The 23,682-nt window shown below is 44.4% G+C and overlaps 1 protein-coding gene across 4 annotated transcripts in view; it reads left to right on the top strand.

Annotated features, from left to right (window-relative positions):
- CALN1 (calneuron 1) overlaps window positions 1–23,682 on the top strand; it is a 283,840-nt gene that overhangs the window by 104,070 nt on the left and 156,088 nt on the right. For 2 of the 4 annotated variants that reach the window (XM_039508117.1, XM_039508118.1), the window contains exon 3: window positions 23,437–23,561. In XM_039508117.1, coding sequence (XP_039364051.1) covers window positions 23,437–23,561 — 125 coding nt within the window. Of the gene's footprint in view, window positions 1–3,012; window positions 3,578–4,249; window positions 4,297–23,436; window positions 23,562–23,682 lie in introns of those variants that run through there. The other 2 variants (XM_039508119.1, XM_039508120.1) reach the window with 2 other exon arrangements.

The raw sequence follows: 23,682 nt of genomic DNA, 5'->3' as shown, positions 1-23,682 counted from the left end.
ATATTTATTCTTATAAAACACAAGGTTTTACACAATCAGTAATATGTTTTAAAGGACGTGGAGTAAAAGAGAGGGAGAACCGGATTCTGATCTCAATTTTGTGGATGTAAATCCAGAGTAACTGGGGTTACTTTGGATTTATGCAGGTGTAGCAGAGATCAGAATCTGGTCCGTGAACAATTTAAAAAATAGATATAGAACTCCAATCATTTTCAAATTACTATTTTCAAACCACAAGGCAGATGCTTTTGCTACTGGATGGCAGGAATTTGGTTACTATCTTTGGAAATTTATGGGGGGAACGTAAACTTAAAGAGAGAATTAAGTTCTTATAAATTTATTAGAACTATAATGGACCAAACCCTGCTTGCTTTACTCATTCCAGTAGTGCTCTTAAAATTGATGGGGTAACATATAAGCAAATCAGGCTTGATCCCTTTAAGAGTTAACCAAAGAAAAAAGGAAAAGGAAAAGAATGAAAAAGCAACGAATTCCAACCCTACCCTGGTGTAAAATTTAACGAAAACGCAGGCGGCCTATGGTCTATCAGCTCCATTCCCATTGACATCAGCGGGAGTTACTTTCATGGACCAGCAATTGAAGTGTTTTCGTTGGACATGGATATGTGTACTATATAATGAAGATGATGCAGTGCCGGACTGTAGTCTGGCCTATGTACCTTTATGGCAATGTACGAATGAGTAAGAGAATCCCCATGCTTCTGCATGGCCTTCCCAGACCAGGGGCCCAGGTGCATATAAGTAACCTGTACCCAATATCCCTGCCCTCTGGGGGTGAGGAGTGGGCACAGCACAGAAGAGCTTTGGCTCCACCCTTCCAATGCATTGGTCAGTGCAACTGATTTGGCTCAGGGGGGAAATAATCGGCAACTGGTCAGAGTTAACTAGCTCGCTGGAGCAGGTGAGGAGCATGGAAAGGCAGGATCCCTTCCTTGGACTTCTGCTCTTATTCACTGTGCTTTAAAGGCCCCATCTAGCCCTAAGTGTTGGTAACATAGTGATTCACTGGTCTGGAGAGAGAGGCAGCACTGGAAACGTACAACACTAACAGGCTATGAATTAAATACCCTTGAAATAGAAAGATGACACGTGATCCATGAGGCCACACCGTCTTTGATTAATATTAATGTGATTGTCAAAGTGTTTTAGTAGCTGCTGGAAACTCTCCATGTCGTTTCCTGAATACTATGCACACCATTCTAGTTGGCTTAAACAGTGGGCTTCCGTTGTCAAGAAGTAAGGGTGTAACTGGTAGGTCTTTGTTGAAACACATACCTGTTCATTCAGGAGTCTTGTGGCAGTGTTTAGTTATGCCTTTTCTTTTCTTTTCTTTTCTTTTGTTTATAACAATGCTGGTGTTTGATTCTACACTCACTTACATCAGCCCATCAAACATGTCGTTTGTGAGCTATTCTGAAGGATTGTGGGTTTTCATAGTAGGTCAGAAACAAAATTATTTGGCGCTTGGGTGTCTAGAATTGTGACAAATTAGTAATATGCACTGTTTTTGCCTTTGCCTGTGTCCCATGTGTTGAGTTAGTCTTTGGTCTAAAGACAAGGAAGATGATTTAGTGGTTTGAGTGCTAGTCTGGGACTCAGAACACCTGGGTTCAATTCCTCCTCTTCCACAGACTTCCTATGTGACCTTGGCCAAGTCACTTAGTCTCTGTGCTTCTGTTGCCCATCTGTAAAATGGGGATACCTACCTGACATGGGTTCTGTGAGAATAAATAGATTAAAGATTGTGCATTGCTCAGATACTATGGTAAAGGGGGCCATATGAATATCTAAGATAATTTCTAATTAATATCCCATAGTGAAATATACAACATGTAGGAACTTGAGCTCTCACAGGGTATGTCAACGCAGCAACTAGACACCTGCGGCTGGCCCGTGCCAGCTGACTCAGGCTCACAGGGCTCAGGATGTGAGGCTGTTTCATTGCTGTGTAGACTTCCGATGGCTCTGGGACCCTGCGAGGTGGGAGGGTCTTTGAATGAATTCTTCAAATATGAGCCTTAAACTATGTTTAGTGGATTGTGCTGCCAGCCAGTTAGAGGATTGGTGAAAAGTGGTAGCATAAGACTGGCTATAAATCTCTTCCTCCAGCATCTCACTCAGTCACTTCCTCCCCTGGCTGCAACCCTTACTGCTTATGCTAATTTTCTTCTTGCTGTGTCTCCTCTCTTTCCCTCCCCATTCCCCTGGACTTTCTATCCCCACAGGTCTCAAACTTCATTGCACTGTGACCACTTTCTGACAACAAAAATGACTACATGACCTTGCTCGGGGGCAGGGCCAGAGTCCAAGACCCACTGCTCCTGGGTGAGGTGGGGCCGGAGCCCAAGTCCCAGTCCGGCCATCACGGGCTGAAGGCCTTGGGCTTTGGAATCAGCAATGAATCTAATGCAACCCCATTAAAATGAGGTCGGGACCCGCTTTGGGATCCTGACCCACAGTCTGAGAAGCGCTGTGAGTCTATCCCTTTTGATCTCTCCCTGGGAGTTTTCTACATCCTTGAGTCTCCCTCAGGGGGACCCGCTCCCTTTTTCTCTCTTTGGGTCTCCACATTTTTCTCTCCTTTCTCCTGGGATGCTCCTCAGGGATGGGTGGTTTGTGGCTCTCCCCTTAATCCTCATCTCTTTCCCTTTCCCTCCCTCGGGCTTTCTCTTTGCCCCGACCTCCTCTCAGCTCTCCACCTCTCCTCTCTAAATGTGCCCCTGGCGTCCTCCTCCTCTCTGCCTCGCCCTCCGTTCATCTGCCCCTCCGCCCTCCTGTTCCCGCTGACTTTCCTCAGGCCCCCACTCCCTTTATTCTCTGTAGCTCTGCTCCCAAGCCCCTCTCCTCTCTGCCTGTCCCCCTCTGTCCCCCTGCCCCCCTCCAGGAGCGTGCAGCGAGCTGCAGGAGTGCGCCTCACCTCCCGGAGAGGAAAGAGTTACCGAGGGCCCTGGCGCAAGGTGTCCAATGTGAAACGGCTCCAGTGGGCAGGAGTTGTACGTGGGCAGCTTCTCGCTCGGAGGGGAGGAAGCTGCCGCTCGCTGCCTGGGTCTGTGCGCGCCGCGGCCGGGCGCTTCTCCGCGGGCGGGGAGCAGCCGAGTCCCGGTTCCCGAGCCCCAGGAGGTGGCTGGGGGGTGTTGCCCAGCCGGGGAAAGGCGGGCGCTGTAACTTCGCCATGGGCTGCTGGCGGCACCGAGGGGGCAGGCAGCAGCTGCTGCATGGAGTTTAGCGGGAGCCCTGCCTGGGGAGATGGAGCACTGACGGCCCCGGGGCGCACCTGGACGGCCCGGGTCACCTGTCCCCCTGCCGGAGATTGACCCCCTCTTTCCCCCGCCCCGCCCCATGCACCCCAAGACACGGGGAGCGCTGGAACCCCGCCAACGCCGCCGGTTGCCTCGGGGGCTGCATGTTTTCTACCCGCTGTGTGTGTGACCGGAGATTTCTCGGCTTGGGCGGAGAGAAATAAACCACCAACGCCCCCCCCGGCCAGCAGCGACCTGGAGGGGGGCAGAGGGAGCCAGGGGGGAGAACCTGTAGCGGCCGAGGCGCCTGCTGGAAAGGTGAGTGCAGAGCCTGGGGCGCCTTCTCTCCCCCCCATCCTCTGGCCAGGCGGGCGAAGGAAATGATCGCGATTAGCCGGCCCGGGGGTGAGGTTTTATTGCATGAAAAGAATGGGATGGGGGGGAGGGGAACCCCCCCCTCTGAACCTGCCGAGAGCGGCCGGGGTGTTGATGGTGCAGCTGTGTGTGCTGGGGTCTGCCCGGCATTTGCTTCCATTAGTGGGGTGGGGATGGTCGCAGGAGCGCGCGGTGTAGGCTCAGCAAAGACCTTCCTCTGCAAGGAAGAGTGGGGTGTGTGTGTGTGTGTGTATATGTATATATATATATATATAGAATCTACCTAGCTCCATACTCTATTAACCGTTCCCATCTGCTGCCGGACAGCGGGCTCGTCCTGGGGGCCCCGGACCGGTCGGCAGCCGGGTCCTTAGGCGCAGAGAGGTTGCAGGCTGGAGGATTTTGCACCAGGCGGTTTAAAGGGGGGGGCCCTGATGGGGGGCAGGGGGCGTCCAGCCCTGGCTGTGGGGGTCTCCTCCAGCTAGTGTTGGATGCGCTGCCCCCCTCCAAGAGTCTCGACAGCAGGTTGAGCTGAATATCCCCCCCGCCCCCCCGGGATGGAAGCAGCAGAGGGGGGAGGGCGGCAGGGCTCAGGCGGGGCCGGTGACACAGCGGGCAGGTCGCAGCGTGGCTCCATGTTACCTGCCTTGCGGGGGGCGCAGGTACCAGACCCGGGGGGGGGCGGTGCTTTGAACTTGCACCGTGTCTGGGGTGGGGTGCACCTTGCGCCCACGGGCCGCCGCATCCTAAGCAAGCCCCGAGCCGCTCCAAAGCCCCGGGGAGGGGGCAGCCCGTGGCCGGAGCGCCAGCTCAGCTCAGCTCCCTGCACCGGGGCAAGCTGGGCGCAATTAGCGCGTGTTCTTCCCCCGAGCGACTCAATGTAGCTGTTGAGCAACAGGTCGTGGCGTCCCTGGGGGAGGAGGGCGGCAGGTCAGCGCTGCAGGTGGGCATGAGGAGGCTGCACTGAGCGTAACGCAGTGAAAGGGCTACAGCTGTGCCACAGGGTGCAGGAAGCTGTGTGTAGACAGCCCGAGAGATCGCTCCTACCGCTCTGTATTTGTAATACCCTGTGTTTGTGTTTATAGCCACTGTGAAACATACCCCTTGGGGTACACACATCTTCTCTCTTTCTCCCTGCGCACCTTATTTCTCCCTTTCTCTGTGTATGCACATTTTCTATCACTCCCATTATTTTCAATAACAGTCAGTAACGCAGACCTGCATCTGCTCTGAGTGTTGTGTGCATCCAGATGGGGGATAGATTTGGGGGTGGGCACGCACACTCTCACAAGAGACAGAGAGGTACATAAGTTCTGGTTTAACAGCATCCCCCTAGTGTTCTGTTGTATTTTCCAAACAACCCCCAGGCCCAAGAAAGAAGATACAGGGTTGTTTGGTAGCTGTGTAATACACACTCTGTAGGTAGGTATAAGTAGATGTACAGAGAGAATCAGAAAACAAAGAGCTATGATTTCCCCTCCATTTGAACACCCAGCTCCAAATTATCCCATGGAAGTCAGTGAATTCACACCATGGATGAATTTGGCCCATAATGTCCACTAATCTTAATGGCAGTAATCAAAAGGTGATGGTCCTACCAGGCATATGCATAGGTGTATTAATAGGTTTTATGTATTCAAACACACATTGGTTTGTTTTATTTTAAATATAATTTCAATCACTGAAAGATGATTTGTAGTGATTGCATCCTAATTTATCTACTAAAAGAGCAAAAGGAATACATTTAAGAAAGCCTCCCTCTTAGCTTTCTTGCTTTCTGAGGTCTTAAGCTGTATAATACCATTTCAGCTGGCACTCATAAGCTATTCAAAGAAGTTTCTGCTAACATTTTCCAGCATGTTGAAGCTGCATTTTTCTTAGTATTAGCTGCATAGTGTTTCAATTCTTAATTGTGCACAATGCAGGATTTTATTGTGGTGATGGTCATTACTCTTTTGAAATTCGTAATGATACTGACTGCCTCAATGAGAAAACTATAGTAGAATTTGATCCATTGTGGAAACAGCTGTCCAAGTTATCATTGGTCTAAATGATTTAGATCGATATATATCAGTGGCTCTCAAACTTTTGTATTGGTGACTCCTTTCACACAGCAAGCCTCTGAGTGCGACCCCCCCCCTTATAAATTAAAAACACATTTTTTAATAGTTAACACTATTATAAATGCTGGAGGTAAAGAGGGATTTGGGGGTGGAGGCTGACAGCTTGCGACCTCCCCCACGTAATAACCTCACGACCCCCTGTTTGAGAACCCCTGATATATATGTATTAAAAAGAGGGAACGTGCCACATTATATTTATTGTGTTTATCGGGCTATTAAAAAAACTCCTAATGTAATTGGAAATGGGATTTCTCTGTTTTGCTGTAAAGCAGATGCACTGGATGTGATTGGTTATGGATTTGATTGAGTAGGTTGCTTACATCATGTAGGTGGCTGACATCAAAATGACACTTCGTTTTAAGTCCAAAAGAACCATCTAAGCAATTATCTGCGATTAGACCACATATATATGATGTCTTAGTGCAAATAAAAGTCTCTCTAGTCCTCCCTCCCCCATATTGTTTTGTAATGAGCCTTTCATTGCAGGGATAATGTTTAGGTCACATTGGCTATGCTTTTACTTTGAATTAATACTGATGTAAGCTTCCTTGACTTGAAATAATTTACTGTTCCAGTCTCATACAATAACCAATGGAAGTTCTACATTTAAGATATACTGGTTGCTTGGAATATAAATTCCACCAGGTGAGCACCCTGAAAGTTTTCGTTTTAGAAAGACTGTCCCAGCTGTTTTATGTTGTGGTATTTCTGTGAAAGTTTATTTATTTATTGCAGGAAACTTTTTATTACCTCTTATGTGTGAGGAGAAGCTTTGATGTGACAGATTTACCCCTAGTCAAGTTTTCTATCTTATTCTAGATCCTGTACTCTTTTCCTTGGCATATGCACTGCACCTCCTGAGCCAAATCTGCCCTGACATCAGTGAGTAGCATGGGGTGTAAGTCAAGGAAAAATTCAAACCACACTGTACGTGGATCTGGATGATGGTACATGTGGGCCAGATTTTCCTCATGCAAAATATCCACTTGCAGTAAGGACTGCAGGATTAGACCTCTCAGGGTGATCTCTGTCTTGCAAGGTGCTGAGTATGCGTCCTGCATTTGACTTTATGTGTGACCTAGCCTGGGTGTGACTGACAGCCCCCCATTAATTTCAGTAGTGCAAGAAGAAGGCTCATAATAAAGTATGCTTCTTCATGCTGATGAATTTTATTATAGTGCAGGGCTTTATAGAAACTATATGTATTATGGAATTTCTGGCCTAAATTTACACGGCAAAAATTGTATTCTGTTAAAGGTTCTAGTTGTCTATTCAAACCTTATTTTTATACAGAATTCTGTTTTACCCCTTTCTCTCATATTATACAAGGCAAAGTTATCATCTCTCTCTTTCTCTCTCCCTCTCCCCGTAACACACTTCAACATCATGCAGTCTTTGTCCAACCATAATGTGGTTCAGGATTATGCTGATGCATCTTATCTACGGGAGATCATTTTATATGTGTGTGTGTGTATATACACACACACACATACACGTGTTTATATATATATATATATGTGCATGCATATACACACTCCCGTGGCCACTTCTTCTAGACTTTACATCAACAAAACCAATGCAAACCCAGTCCAAATACATTTCAATGGCTGGTCCTCTGCTTCTAATCCAGTCTCCAAAAAACCTTCCCCTCTAAGTTGTAATGCACGGCAAAATCCTTCCTCCCTCCCCCCCAACTGATCTAACTGGTAAGGCAGATGAAACATTGCTTAACGAGTGGCAAGATAACAGCACCTAGTTAGTATTCAGGTTTAATCTTCAATAATGATTTGTAAATTGAAAAAAAATAATGCCTCTGTAAAAATTGTTTGCATTAGCAATGCTAGTGTGCATCATTTTAGCCAATTTCTGCACACATAACATTATTGAGTCAGCATGAAATGTGGCTGACAAAATCTGTTAATAGATACAAAAGAAAATGGGAACTCTTTTAATATATCCTGGGATTGTGGAATGTCTTTTAGAATGTTTGTTTTATTCAGTGGGATTGGGTTCTGGCAACTAAAGCAATTATTGTATGGATATTATAAATAATATCAAGTCCGTTTTATATAGGAAGCAGTACAATAAAATGTACTTAGCTGGGATATTAACTGGAGGAACTGATATCTATAGACTGACTTTCTGAAGGTAGATACCCGCTGATTATACTTTGCATCTGTGAATTTGACTTTGTGCTCTAAGCTGTAAGCAAGAAACTGTAGAAAACACAGGCTATTATGTAACAGGACTTGGATTATCGTTAATGTGATGCAATAGAAGAACTCCCCTTTACATTATTACTTATAATTAAATGCATCCTGCTTTGCTAAAAGGCTTAAAGGATTAAAATGTGATTTCGAATAAAGACACTAAACCATGGTAATCAAAATCACACTGTGGATTTAGTCTTCTGAACCCGAAGTCCAGGAGTATGACATGAAAAATGTATAGAAATAATGAGGTGGTTTTAAAACTGCCCTTTCATTCGCTCAACTTAATTTCTGTTTATGCACTCTTTGTGGGCATAGTTGTACATACCTTATTACAGCATAATAAAAGAAAATCTTAAACATCTGCACACTGCATACTGTCGGTAAGCCTGGTCTCATGGCTGTAGTATAGGCACAGCATATCTCCCCTTTTCATAATAAGTGACAGTACTATTTAGTCTGGATCTGAGGTTTAGGATTCATGTCATTCGTTGCCTGCAGCCATATCACTTTGCGCTGTGATCCTATCAGCATAAATGGGACACCTCCAAGGAGCACTGAGATGTTCCAGGGCACAGAGTTGGTGATTTAGTAGTTGTTACGCTTCTCCTCTGAGGGTACGTCTACACTACGGGACTATTCCAAATTTGCATAAACCGGTTTTGTAAAACAGATTGTATAAAATCGAGTGCGGCACCACACACACCACAAATCGGTGGTGTGTGTCCACGTCCAGGCTAGCATCGACGACTTCTGCGCGTTGCTGTGGGGGTAGCTATTCAGCTATCTCAGCCTCCCCCGCCTCCTCCCCCCCCCGCCCAATTTCGGATCCGAGATGGTTGATGGGCAAAAAAAAAAATCAAAATCGTGGTTCTGGGTAAATGTCGTCAGTCACTCCTTCCTCTGGAAAAAAACAGCAGGCACAAGCATTTTTTTTCCTTTTTTTTCCTTTTGGATTGCTGGCAGATGCCATGGCAATCATAATCATGGTTTGCCTTTTTGTTTGTGTCACGTGTGTGTGTATGATAGATGCGCTGACAGACGATTCAGCAGCGCAGCAGCAGCTACAGCTTGCTTTTTTTTGCATGAGCAGGTTACCAGCAGCCATGCACCATCATCCAATCATCCAATCCATAAAAAAAAAAAAGATGATTGATCATTTGCTTGCACCATTTGCTGCTGTGCCAAGTGCTGCCTGGCTGCTTGCCCAGGGCTAAAAAAAAAAAAGAAAAAAAAACTCCAAGAGTCAATCCTCCCTTTTTGGTATCTAAAAATAGAATAGAATCTAGAATAAGAGCTGCCTGAGTAGAGAGAGAGAGAGTGTCAGAGAAGCAGAGCTCTGTGTGAGAGTGCCCTGAAGAATATGAACTGATTGCTATTCACCTATCTGCAGGCTGCCCACCTGCCTGCCCCCCCTTCCTCTTCCCCCCTCCTCTTCCTGCTACTTCCTGGGCCCCCCCCCCATTGTTGATGAAGTAATAAAAAGTGAAAAAATAAGACACAGTGATATTAGTGATAGTGAGAGTGAGGCAGCCTCAGCTGCTATGATGAGTCAGAGAGAGACAGTAGGAGGAGGAGGGAGAGAGGAGCAGCATCCCTCTGCTGGTCCAGGGGCAATTGAATCTTTTTACACACTGAAGGGGTGGGGAGGGAGAGCTCAGCCCCCCCTATTATGGTGCCAGACTGTATATCACCATAATCAACCACACCCAAGCCAAAAAAGTGAAGGGCACCTTAGTGCTGACCTGCCGAGATGCTCTGCTGCATGCCCACAGTCCTTTTGCACTGCTTTTGTGTGCCATGATGTGCCAAGGGCTGATACCAGCCATATTACATACACATCAGCCACCAATGGGGATGATGTTGAGGAGTGTTGGTGTGTGCAGCATCGGCAGTATCTGCATCAGCAAGAGAAGAGAGATGTGAAGAAGAGAGAGGAGAGAGTTCAGTTTCTTCTCTTTGTGGGGGGGGGTGGGGGTGGGGGTGGGGCTATGCCTTGCCATTTGGAGCTTGTGTTTGAGGTTGAGCCACGAAGATGCAGAGCCTAGAAAGCCAAGAACTTTTTTACTTTGCAGACTGCAGGAACTGTGGTGACTTTGTCCTCCAGATCCCGGCGTTTTCCTCCATTTTCCGTGCATTTGATTCTTTGGCTGATTGTTTGGCTTTGCTTGTCTTGCTTGTCTTTTTTTTGATTTTTTTTTTTTCTTCTGTTTTTTCTTTTTCGATTTTGAAAAACAGATTTGCCTGCTTTCTTGCATCCTTTTCTGCAGCGATCCGCATGGTCCATTTTATTTTTTTTCTTTTTTTTTTTTTTTTTTTTATTTTGATTTTTAACTATGAGCTCCACGCACGGCAAAAAGGCAGGAAATATTCAAAAGCTCAAAGCCTGTTGGTTGTGGCCTGCTGGCCAAGTTCCAGTCTGAGTGTCAGTGGCAGAGCACTGTTGTCAGTGCTGTCCCACACTGTCGATCCGGCACTGGTATAATCGATAATCCATAGATCGATTAATTATAGGAACTCTCCCTCCTACTAGGGCTAAGTACGTTAGGGGAGCCTAAAGAGTCTCGTATATAACATATATAGTTAAAGCGGAGGGCTGTGTGTGTGCGGAGCGGTGAACCGGTTTAAGGGGGGCGCGAAAAATGGTTAAGGTGTAAATAAAAGACCTGAGCCAGGAGTTAACCAATGTCCCAGTGTGGTGTTAAGGAGTATTGTGTTGGTGGTGGTGCTGGGCCAGCCTCTGATTTAATATCTCTGCCTCACTAAGCGCTTTCACCTTGATATTTGAGGGCACTCATACAGTGGAGTGGCTCCAGATTTTCACAGATGTAATACAGATAATCTGATTCTCTATCTTTCAGGTCAGGCCGAAACAGAAGATGTGATCACTTATGGTCATTAAGGATCCCGTGGTATTTTTTACAAGATTAAGGAGGGCCATTCCCCTCAACATCAAAAAATGTGGGTCACAGTGTGTGGCGTGTGCCCACACAAAAAGTATTCATTCAAAATACTCAAAGTATCTTGGGATCCACTTCTTTGGTGTACACAACTTTGTCATCACCTCACTTAATGATCACTTTTTTAATCAGTTGCTTTCAGCAATAAGAATGAGAGGGACAATAGGTCTGTTTGAAATGTAGATACCGGTAACTATGGGACTAAGATGAATGACGTTCCTTGAAATGAAGGACAGTTGAGTGATATGATGCCCTTGGTATCCTGGCCAAAATCCAGTTCAGGTCATTACATTCTGACCTGAATTCCACCTAGATATGGAAACAATTGTATAGTGTATTTAATTTGTCTTCACTTCCTGCCCATGGCCCTAATCGTGCAAAGGGATCACTGTGGTGAGACTCTCATTGCGGTCAATGGGACTAAGTCAGTAGGATGCTGCGAGGATGGACCTTTATGCCTGTACTGAAACTTTTTCAAGTCAGTGAGCTTTTGCCCATGTTTTTTTTGTTGGCAGGGTTGGGGCCTTTAAACTGTCATATAGACTTGATGAGCACTTTTAAATGACTGCCTAGTCTTACGAAGCCTTACTAAGGTACCTAGTTCTTGTTCATGCAAATCATTCCGTTGACTTCAGTTCAGGACAGCTAATGGGCACAATCTCTCCCATTTAAGTTAATTGGCGTTTTGCCATTGACGTCAGTAATGATGGCAGCATGTGGGTAAGGTTTGCTTCTGTGAGTGTGTATTGGAAGGACCAGGCCTTGTACAGTGAGTTTGTTAGCTTGCTGAAGCATTTGGGGAGCTATCTAGATGAACGATGGTATAAAAATGTCAGATTGATGTGTGTGTGTTGATACACATTGTCCCATTTTATAGAATTCCTTGATCTTTCATATTCTGTTTTGTCTCCTTCTAAAAACTGTAATTTAAGAGAAATGCCTTCTTTCATATTAGTTTTCTGCATAGTATGATATCCTCCAGGGCAATAATCTATTCTGAAGCATTATCAACATGTCAACTGTTATGTAAATGAGATTCCAAATAGTTAATTGACCCTGCTAAGTATACAATTATGAGCAAGAAAGCACAGAGTTAAGCCCAGGAAAAACAACGAAATGAAGTCTACATAACTGTTTTCAATTATTCAGTCTCAGTGATTCTTTTTATATTTCAAGAAGCGACATGAAAATCTCTCTGGAGCTAACTTGTTTACGGAGCACCAGCAGGTTTAAAGCACTGCCAGCATCAGACTTCTCCCTTGTACATTTCCTTCAAATAAATACTGAATAAAAATAAGAATCCTGTAATTTGGCCATCCAAAGAGCTAAACACTATGCTTCAGCAGGAAATTATCATTTCAAAATCTCAGGACAGCTTTGTGACAATCTTCCAAAGACCAGTACCCTGAGAGGAAAGAACTGCATAATTTCTAAAGAATTTTAGCACTTTACTATGGAGTCTGATTATCCCATAATTATCACTTATGCTTTTAGGCCCTGATTCAACAAAGCACTTATGCAAGTGCTGTAGTCTGATTGAAATCAGTAGGACTTAAGCATGTACTTAAGTACGTTGTTGAACTGGGTACTAAATGCATAAATCCTATTGACTTCTATGGAATTGCTTTGCTGAACTGGGGCCATAGGCATTAATCCTGAAATCTTCTCCATGCCATGCAGAGTTCATTGTATGATCAAAACCTAAATATATATTCTTCCCCTTAACCTGCTCAGTGCTTCGGTACTATGGTAACTGGTGTTATATATAAATGCCACAGATGGACAGGTAGTCCTTAGCTCTTTTCCTTTGGGTGGACATTATGACAACCTTAGATAGTGGTGTAAAAAATCTAATATTAATGTTTTAAAATCCTCTGCATACCATAGTCTTAATGCATCTGCAAGATCTCCTGTAATAATAAATAGCCGTACAATTTTGGAAAAGTGTTGCTATTGAATATAAGCCTAGGTCAAATGTCCTGGTCTGATGAATCTGGGACTTTGGAAGTCTACACCTACACCCTAATTTAAGGACTGGCCACTTTCTCTACAATGTACTCAACCAAAAGCCTAGATCCTAATGCCCCATGACTTTGAAACTTAGATCTGCATTTGAATTTTGTATCACATTTCATCTCTAGTTATTTCACTTTTATAATTTCCTCCCCTGTTCTACTACTTTCTATCTCATTTATGATATTTGCATGGCCCCCAATTACCATAACGTCTAGACAACTTCAGTAAGAGTTACCTGCCGTCACTTTTAGAACTGAAACCATGCAAGCTGCCCAATAGCTTCCTTTCAGGAACGGGGGTGGTGAATATCACTAGAGTAATTAATTCAGAATATTCACTGAAGTAATTCATTGTCCCATTATTAAAATTAAATGTTTTGGCACTCTACTAACAATACCCAATCAACCCTGAGGCTATTTGTAATGCCATGTTGTTTTGTTAAATCTGTTGTAAAAATTCTTCATTATTGATGTATTTCCATTTATTATTACTCAGCTATGATATGTTCAGTCTATTATGAATAATAACTTGTGTATATATGTTTTTTCAAATTGAGGCTTTTTGTTCAGTATACTATACTGCAGATAGGGAATGCTTTGAATTCATTTCTTCAGCTCTGCTATAACTGTTTGAAATGAAGGCAATGGGACATAGGAAAATGAACTAAAACATGCTGGGGAAAAGAGTCCTTACAATACTTGTGATAAACAAACCCACAACAGCCATATCCTCTGTTACCAATGGAAGACAAGGTCTTTAAACAGATTAAGAGAAGATGTACAAATGTATAATTGGAGACTTAAAGATGCACAAGTGACATTTCCTTGCTACTTTGATGTTCTCTTTGGAAAATCTTTGAAATATCGTTTTTTCTTACTGCTAATAACAATCTTCTTATTCCATGTTGTCAATTAGTTCTGTATCATCTAATTGTGTCAACATGCTACCCTTTCTCTAGGCCCTGATCCTTCAATGAGCGCTGCATGGGCCAAAAAAGTGCGATAAATTACTCCAGAAAGAGACAGATCTCAGATTTTTTGGACTTAACAGTAAAGATCCTGAGAGTGCTTGCTGGCATAAGGGTGTTGAACAAACAAAGAGGATAGTGCGAAGACTCTATTGCACTGGTGACCTTTGATGGCCCCATTTGTTCACTTAGACATTATCGCTGTTGATTTTGTTCAGTTCTCCGTACACCAAGTGTTCTGTTGGTGAGGGGGAAATTGCTGATTGCTAGATGAGAGGAAAGCGAAACAGCGATGACTACCACTGCATGCCGATAAGGGATAAAACAGTAAGTAATTGCTGGGCATGGATTCAGAGAGATCTCTGCTGGCATCATCATTCATTAGCAGGGTAACTTGTTTTGAGGGAGGGATAGCTCAGTGGTTTGAGCATTGGCCTAGCTAAACCCAGGGTTGTGAGTTCAATCCTTGAGGGGGCCATTTAGGGATCCGGGGCAAAAATCTGTCTGGGGATTGGTCCTGCTTTGAGCAGGGGGTTGGACTAGATGACCTCCTGAGGTCCCTTCCAACCCTGATATTCTATGATTCTAAGTAAACACACAGTATAACATTTAAGTTCTTTCATAGCAGATGTTCTGACCTGGGCATTTATACTGTGTTAATAGGTATGGTATCTTCATAGATTCATAGAGTTTAAGACCAGAAGAGAGCACTAGGTCACTTACGGTATGTCCACACAGCGAAGAAAAACCCATGGCTGGCCTGCAGGGCTCAGGCTGCGGGACTGTTGCATTGCTGGGTAGAATTCTGGGCTCGGGCTGGAGCCTGGGCTCTAGGACACTGTGAGGTGTGTGGGAGGGTCTACACAGCAATGAAACAGCCCCGCAGCCTAAGCCATGCAAGCCTGGGTCAGCTGACATGGGGCAGCCATGGATTTTTCTTCCATGTGTAGTCAAAGTTTTAGTGTGACCACCTTTATAATTCCAGCCATTAAATTTAACTCAGTTACCCCTCTATTGAGCCCAATAATTTGAGTCTGGCTAAAGAATATCTTCCAGAAAGGCATCCAGTCTTGATTTTAAGACATCAAGAGACAGGGAATCCACCACTTCCTTTGGTAGTTTATTCCAATGGTTAATGACCCTGACTATTAAAGATTTGTGCCCCATTTCTTATTTGAATTAGTCTGGCTTCAGTTTTCAACCTTTAGTTTTCGGCAAGATTAAAGAGTTCTTTACTACGTGGTATTTTCTCCCTATGAAGGTACAGATACACTGTAATCAAGTCACTTTCCAATCTTCTTTTTTATAAGCTAAACAGATCGAGCTCTTTGTCTCTCACTATAAGGCATTTTCTGCCACCCTCAAATAATTTTTCTCTCTTTTCTGTACCCTTAGCAACTATGTCTATTCCTTCTTCTTTTCTACTCATACATTTCCAGTAGTCCATGCTTCCGATCCCACTGTAGAGGCCAACACTTAATTTTTTTAGGACCCTTGACTTCACTGAAATTTCTCACATTCCGAAGCTTACTTGGATGGAGACATCCCAGAGTGCACTGCAAGTCAGACTTGGAGGAACCAATCCCCAGGGCCCAGCAGGCTGAGACTAGAGAAGGTTGGAAAAAGGAGTTTTTCCCATGGAAATTTTTTTTTGCTGGCATAAGCATTGGATCAAAACCTAAAAGCACAGGCCTTTACCTCGAATCGGGCCCCGCGCCCTAAAGAAGAGCACCTAACTTAGGTGCCTTTTTAATTTTTACTCATCTGGCGGTGCTCTGGGTCTTCGGCGGCACTTCGGCGGCGGGTCCTTCACTCACTCTGGGTCTTCGGCGACATTTCGGCGGCGGGTCCTCAGTGCTGCAGAAGACCCAGAGCGCCGCCGGGTGTGTCATCCCTGCTGGGGCCCCGTTAAAACAATTCAAATCGGGCCCTGCACTTCCTAAAGCCGACCCTGCCTTTACTACTTGATGGGACACTAGAAGGGGAGGTCTCCGAGTTACTACCGAGAATTCTTTCCCAGGTATCTAGTTGATAGGTCTTGCCCACATGCTCAGGGTCCAACAGATTGCCATATTTGGGGTCGGGAAGGAATTCCTCTCAGGTTAGAAACCCTTTTTTTTTTTTTCCATAATTTGAGGATTTCAGTAATACAGCCAGAGGTTATGGGTCAATTACGAGAGTAAGACCTCCTCTATCCCAGACCTTATTTCCCTCTGCTCTAGAGACCCCCAAATTCTCTTATAGCCTGTTTGGAGCTATAACAAGATCCACCTGCCAGCATAAATGAGCTCTAATTCTTGTTTATCTTTATACACTTGAGGTTTGGGTGATTAAAAAGAAGACCTCTGCATTCCTATGCAGGATCCTAGAATCTGGCACACTGTTAGAAGAACCAATCAGACACTCCTGATATGCCTGTTAATGCGCCAAATATATTTTCTGTTGCTGTACTGAGACTTTTTGGGTCCTTCCAAGTTCTTTGCAGCTGGATCTAGTATTGAAATGTAAGGAGAGCCAACTCTATGCCCAATAGGAGACATGCAAAAAGAAAAAATACATAGTCAGCAACAGCAAATCCAAGTACTAATGCACAAGGTCAATTAATACTCTGACTAATGGAGGGGTGTTGCCAAAAGCGCATGTATGCAACAAGTTGCTGACTCCCATTAAATATATTGGCTACAGTGGGAGAGATGTGGATTAACTCCAGAACAGTTGCTCAGATGAAGGAGGGCATGGCTAAAGATGACTCTCTGGTTACTGCCTCTTCCATGGTGTGATGTGTCTGTTAAACCTGCCTCAACTAGGGCAGAATGAGGAAGACAGTGAGGAATATTTGGAAAGACAACTGTCTTGCCTGGTTGACACACTTAGAAGATGGAGGGTGAAATTATTCAAGATATGTCCTGTTGATGCACAACGACCTATCTGTGTTTCATTCTGAATTTTCCTCTGGGCCAAGTTAGAAGCTCAATTATTAGCCTGATTCATATAGATATATAGATACCTAAGACTGGGTAAAGTGCCAGAGATCTCTCTGTTTGCCTCAGTTACTGTACTTGACCCTTCCTCCAATTTTGTTCAACCCAGCTCCACTACTTAATTTGGTGAATCTTTGCAAAAGGGGCTTATAACAGGACCCGAGGGTGCTTTATGGCTCATAAATTTGTTTCCCTACAGTCTAATCATTTTGTGGTTCGTTCTTTCTTTCTTTCTTTTCTTTCTTTTTCTTTGCTTGCACATCTTCATGTGGCAGGTACTTGAAGAAATCACTGGCAGTCATATATTGCTGAACATAATGAAGAATTTAATAAGAAATGTTGCATATTTTGGTAGCCATCACATATCTGCTAGGGGGAGGGATAGCTCAGTGGTTTGAGCATTGGCCTACTAAACCCAGGGTTGTGAGCTCAATTCTTGAGAGGGCCACTTAGGAATCTGGGGCAAAAAAAAATCAGTACTTGGTATAGTTACAGGGTAAATTTGAGCAATCTATTGGCCAGAGCCACTTAAATGATCCTAATCCTGCAGAACAATCCTTCACATGCACTTAATTTCTAGTTAAAAGAAAGTTTCCAGTTGAATCAGATGAATTTTCAGTAATGTCTGAAACTCTCTTTTATTTAAACACACCATAGGAGCAGAAGAAGAATGTAAGCTACAGCAATGTTACCAAGGACCAGCTTCCTGCCTTTCTAAACAGTGTCAGGGAGATCACAGGGACCAGCACTGGTCCAGGGACCGTTCATTGAGAAACACTGAACTAAAGAGACTCCTGACACCAAAACACCAGTTGAATGAATAATTAGTAGTAAATAATTTATTCAGTGAAATTTGCTTTGTTTTCCTGTTGATGAATTGTTTTCCTCAAAGGTATTTGTACCAAAATCCTAACAAATATATTTGGAAATGCTGCTGCCGTGCCTGGTGAGAAATGTTGTCTGACTGGTGACCTGGTTCCCCCAAACCAGCAACTCCCTGAGGCATCATGGCAGCATTTCCAAATAATATTTTTTGTGTTTGGGAGATTCTTTTTTTTTTTTTTTTTAAATAATGAAAACTCAACCTTTTCCATGGAAACACTCCTTTTGCGATTGAAAATTCAATCTTCTTTCAAAAACCAGTTCCAGTGGAAGATTTTCAACCTGCTGTAGTATTCATCCAGCTTTACCAGTGTTGCAGTCCCTAAGTGAGAGTCTGTCTTGAACTATGTAAAATAGTTACATCATGTGAATGAAAACATACAGTAGCTGCTCTCTTCAGCCTTTATTTGTTGCTGGTAGTTTGAGGTGGACTTCCCCCTTCTAGGCTGTGTTGAGTTTGTAGGGAGAGGGTGTCACACAGAGACTGACTGGTGCTAACTGGCAAAGGACTCGAAGTTCTTAACAAGCAATTCCTGTCTCAGACCTGATAAACTCACTACTCCTGATACACCACTTTCGTAGTAGTATTCCATAAAGGGTAGCATGTGAGGTCTCTACTGAAAGCTTGTATCTTATCGATACTCATAAACATGGCAAGATGTGTGTAGGGTCATATTTAAGGACTAATGTAACTATATGGAAAATTATGCCCTTATGGAGTAAAAGTTAGTCAGCAGGGAATTGTATATCTCGGTGTTGGCTCATTCAGGTGGCAGGAAGTTGTCACCACTAACTGGCTACGTAATGTATTGCTCAGTGCACCAACTCCCCAGAAAAGTCAGTGGAAAACCATCAAGGACAAACTATAAACACTGAAACTATCTGGAAGTGAAAAGGAATGATAGGACAGTGAGGGGCGCATCCTGTTGGGGAATAAAGACAAAAGACTGATTCAGTATATCACAAGGTGGAGAAAGACACTCTGGATCCATTCACTGAGGAGGAAAGACTGGGGTCTGTCTCCTTGCGGCTAGCAAACACTGGAAAAGGCTGTACTTGCAGGTGAGAATCTGCTCTGTTGGCTAGGAAAGGTAACTATTAATATGTGTAAGCCCTAGTTCACGTTTTATGATTTTGTTTTGTACATAGCCATTTTTTTTCCATCACTCGCACTGGTTTCTATTTGAATCTCTTGTCTTTCTTAAGTCTATATTACCATGAGGATACACTATTCCTTTGTGAGCAGAGGATCTGGGATTTCTATGGTTATCCAGTGATCAGGTGCTGGACACCACAGGAGGACACCATAGGAGGACTCCCACAGGGGCAGGGAGCATCTATTGTCAGGGCAAAGGCGGGGCTGGTGTAGCCCAGAGGAGAGTGCTCGAGTACCTGACAGGCTGGTTGTATTAGGGAGTTAACACCCAGCTGACACCGGTAAGACTCCCTCACAATGGAGGCAGGTGGCAGGGGGGTGATTCTCAGCCCTGGATGCCCTGAAAAGCGTCATAGTGGGCTCCAGAATTGGAGATCAGGTGTGTGGTGTGAAACCCGTTCTCCCAGCCACAGTCACTAGCATTATGAAGTGGGGTGGATCCTCCACAGGAACACACCCTTTCTTCTTTGCTGTCCGTTCCAGCAGTGAGCTCAGCCAGGCAAGGGTCAGCATTCTGCAGCTGCTTCACAGGTGGAAACCCTCCAGATGGAAGGGAGAGTACCCTTGGTGGTGACTGTCCATCTAAGGAAGCACTGGGTATTTGATGCATCAGCTACAGAGGCTGCTTCATGCAGGACAGAACTCTGGATTCTTTCTTATGCCGTCTCTGTAAAAGGGCAGAAGAAAGTTCTGTGTCCTGTTAATGAGAAACATGTTCACATGGCTACAAATTCAGCAATAGGGACTCCGGTCACATGCCAAGTGAGAGAGGATGCTGGGTGCCACCCTCTCTCAACTGAGCAATGGTTGGGCTGGGTAGCACTGTGAGGTCTCCTGAGAGCAGGAATGTCTTTAGGCTAGTAATGCTGCCAGCTTAGCTTCTCTGAAGAGTGCCGGGCAATGCCAGCCCCTTGCTACACCTGGTTGCTTCCCCCGGTGAAAGGGTTACACAATGACTTGCCGTTTCTTTTCCTTTAAGGCATAGTCTCTTTCATGAGTTCCTGCCTGAGCAGTGAACCACCAAGGCTGTGTCTTTAAACTACCATTAATTAAGTGCTCAGACTCATTAAGATAGAGTCACTTTCTTTTTATTGCGGGCGAAGAGGAAAAGGTCAATATTTCTACCGCAAAGGGCCTTCCTCAAAAAGACATAAAACATTCAGTACAGCAGTCTGAATACAAATGAGAGAGGGCCTTGTCTTGCAGATCTTACTCAAGCAAAAACTCCCCCTGAAGTACTGTGTGGTTTGAGGTCTGGCAGGGTCAGGCCTACACAGGTATTTTGTCCAGGAGCGGCTCTAGCTTTTTTGCCGCCCCAAGCACAGCAGTCAGGCAGCCTTCGGCGGTGTGCCTGCGGGAAGTCTGCCAGTCCTGCAGATTCAGTGTACCTGCTGCTGAATTGCCACCGAATCTGCGGGACTGGCAGGCCTCCTGCAGGCAAGCCGCCGAAGGCTGCCTGACTGCCGCCCTCACAGGGACCGCCAGGGCGCCCCCCACGGCTTGCCGCCCCAGGAGTGCTTGGAGCGCTGGTGCCTGGAGCTGCCGCTGATTTTGTCCCTCAAGGTGGTGTGCTCCTCTAATGCTTCCGAAAGTGTAATGCAACTTGGGTAAGGTCAGGACAAAGAGGTACACAGGGTGAAATCCACCTGCCTCACACAAAGCTGGAGTAAATCATCATGATGGTGGGGAGCTATCCTGGGGCAGGGAGAACGGAGTACGCTCCTTTTCCCGGTTTGCAGACATCGCCAGTCCTGCAACCCGTCCATAGTTAATAAAGGACTTCCACTGCACATGCCCACTGCTAAGATGTGTGGCTGCTTGGATTAGTGTAATCATGGACCCACAGGCTATCTTAACATCTCCCTCGTGTACACATAGTGTCTCATGTCGGCAATGCCGTGTGCAGTGTCATTCTTACCTCTTGCTGAAGAGTCATCCTGTTTCCACCACCCTCTGTGACCCTGCTTGCGATAGGAGGATTTTGCTCAGACTGATCATGCAACAATTCACCAGCAAATATGACAAAAAGCGACCCCCTGTCTATAAACAAACTGTCTATAGTAGAGCACAGCACTGATTACCAGATGGGTTGATAGTTACCCACTCTCCCGTAAAGCCTTTGCTTGTTTCAGAATATTTCCCCTTTTTTGTATGGCTCCCCCACAATCCAGGTATTGCAATCCAGATGTTCTGCTTCATCTCTCTCTAGAAGGATTCCCTTCCGGTGGCAGGATACCTCAAGCTTCACTCTGCTAGCAGTTGGATGTAGATTTCAAACACCTCAAAGTTGAGGGGATGGTTAACTCTGGTATTTTAAAAATCATTATTCACAAGTCTGATTTTTAAAATGGCTAGGCATTCAGCTACATGCAGAAATCCGTACCTTATTTGCATGTGTAGTTATTGCAGCTGTGCACACAAATTGGGTAACCCTGGACACCAGTTCTGGCCTGTTGTGTGCCCTCAGCTGCCTGATTTGTACATGCACCTAGTCAATTTAAACCTCTGACCCTGTGTGAGGAGTTGAGATCTGGATTTTGGATATCAAACTAACCCCAAATATGTGACTGCTCAGGTTTAGGGATTTGGTTTTAGCCCCTCTCTAATTAAATGGGATTTCAAAAGTCAGTGTAGTTGCTTTTATATTGGAAGTATGATTATGGAGGAAACATGCAAATCAATTTCTGTTTAAATATTTCATTGTTTGACGTGACAGCCAACATGACTGCACAGCTTGCTGGAACTGCTGTCTGACTGGTCAGCATTTAAATATCCAAACTGGCACTGAAATGGTGTTCAGCATATCCTTTCGCTGTGTATATAAAGTTAGTGCCTTGGCAACACAGACTAATGTATCTGAGTGAAATACTTTAATTGGTAAGTGCTGGGAAATTATCTATGCACCTATTTATGTTTTTAATGTGCTGCTGAAGAAACTAGTTCCAAAGTAAATATATTTTAAAAAGGATTAGGATTTGTTTGCATAATTACAGCAAGAGAACTGCTATGTATGTACAAAGTAATGACAGGGAAACAAACTTTCTTTCTCATTCTGTGTTACCTTTGTATCAGGTTGGTTTGCTCTTTAAGGCTATTTAAGCTTTCATAAACTCAATGAGGCAGAAAGTCATTCATTACAGGAGTCAGATGTGCATGTCTTTATATATATATTGAGTGTATGTGTATATATATGCATCTGTTTTATTGACTATACTAAAAACATATGGTGGTGTAAGAGCCAAATCACCCCTGTAATTATTACCCAAGTGTGGCCAGAAGTTGAGGACACGATTCAATAGGTGGCACTTGTCTCTCGGAGGCAGTGCTTCGGCATGAATGTAGAGGTGATGGCCTTTGAACGAGATGCAAAGGAGAGACCCTATAGTACGTTTTTATAGAGAACATTCAAGGGACCAGTTCCTCGGCTGCTGTAAATCAGCACAGTCACTGTAGCTACATCGAATTACACCAGCTGAGGATTTGGCTCGAGGTATTTTGGCCTGTGTCCTGGCCAAATTCCAGTTTGTGTAAAAACATTGTGCCAGAGCCTCGGCTGGTATAAATCAACATGGCTCCATCGACTCTGCTGTTATATCCGCTGAAGGTGGATCCTTTACACTATAAAATGTGCTATGGCTGAGATGGAGTCTGATTTATACCAGCTGTGGATCTGGCCTACAAACATTTCAGTTTCAAACATAATTTCAGTTGGTTACGGCAAACTTGCTCCTTTCCTGTCCATCCTAAATCATTGTATATTATTGCCATGTAACTGCCATTTTCGACTGGGGAAATGGCTGTCCTTTGCTGAAACATACCCTGGGTTATGGTGGGCATTGCTTATGCTGTAGGTGAATTACAAAGAAGTTTCCATTGCAATCTCCTGGGATGCTGTCCTGGTAATACTCTTCTGCAATTTTCATATACTGGGATGAAAATGTTCATCTCCAGTTCCTGCTTGAAGGTGAAATTCCTTCCTTCAGCAAGAACCACTGCAGTTAGATCCTTGAAACTGTGGCATGGATGTAATCTCATTTAGGATTGGTACTCAGCACTAGTACTAACATTTCCTGGCTGAGATACTCAAAGCTGCCTAAGGGATTTGGATGTTCTGTTTAAATTAATGGGAATTGGGCGTTCAGATCCCTTATGCAGCTTTGAATATCTCAGCTCTGACGCCTTGTGATTTTTTTACACTCTATTAAATTCTCCAGACTGAACATTGCTAGGTAAATGCAAAGGATTATTAGTTGGCTAGGACATCTGCATTCTGCCTATGCTCACTCTCCCCCTTAATGAAGACACTGTTATTTGTTTAGTTCCTAGTGTAGCGACAAAATTAAGCCTGCAATCCATCAGTCATGAATTTGGCTTCTCTGAGCATTCATCATTCTGAGACGCAGAAGGTTTTAATCCTACTGCTCTTTCAAAGGCAGCTGATTGCTCTCTGAAAAGAAAGAAAAGACAAAGTATTATAATGAGTCTTCTGCTTGTTTTTCGTGTGCAGGGAGAAGATGCCATTCCACCATGTGACGGCTGGCCTGTTGTACAAAGGGAACTACCTGAATCGATCGCTCTCTGCTGGCAGTGACAGTGAACAGCTAGCCAATATCTCTGTGGAGGAATTGGATGGTAAGAAGCCTTGTTTGAGGTGGGGAAGGGGTAATTAGACAGTAGGGGAAGGCAGTCGGTGAGCCTGCATTCATTTTATTAGTCGCGTAATCATAAAATAACTTGAATGCCATTCCGAGTG

Source organism: Mauremys reevesii, linkage group 20 (genome assembly GCF_016161935.1).
Source record: "Mauremys reevesii isolate NIE-2019 linkage group 20, ASM1616193v1, whole genome shotgun sequence".
Classification (NCBI taxonomy): domain Eukaryota; kingdom Metazoa; phylum Chordata; order Testudines; family Geoemydidae; genus Mauremys; species Mauremys reevesii.
Note: the sequence above shows the minus strand (reverse complement) of the source record. Positions and strands in the feature narration are given on the sequence as shown.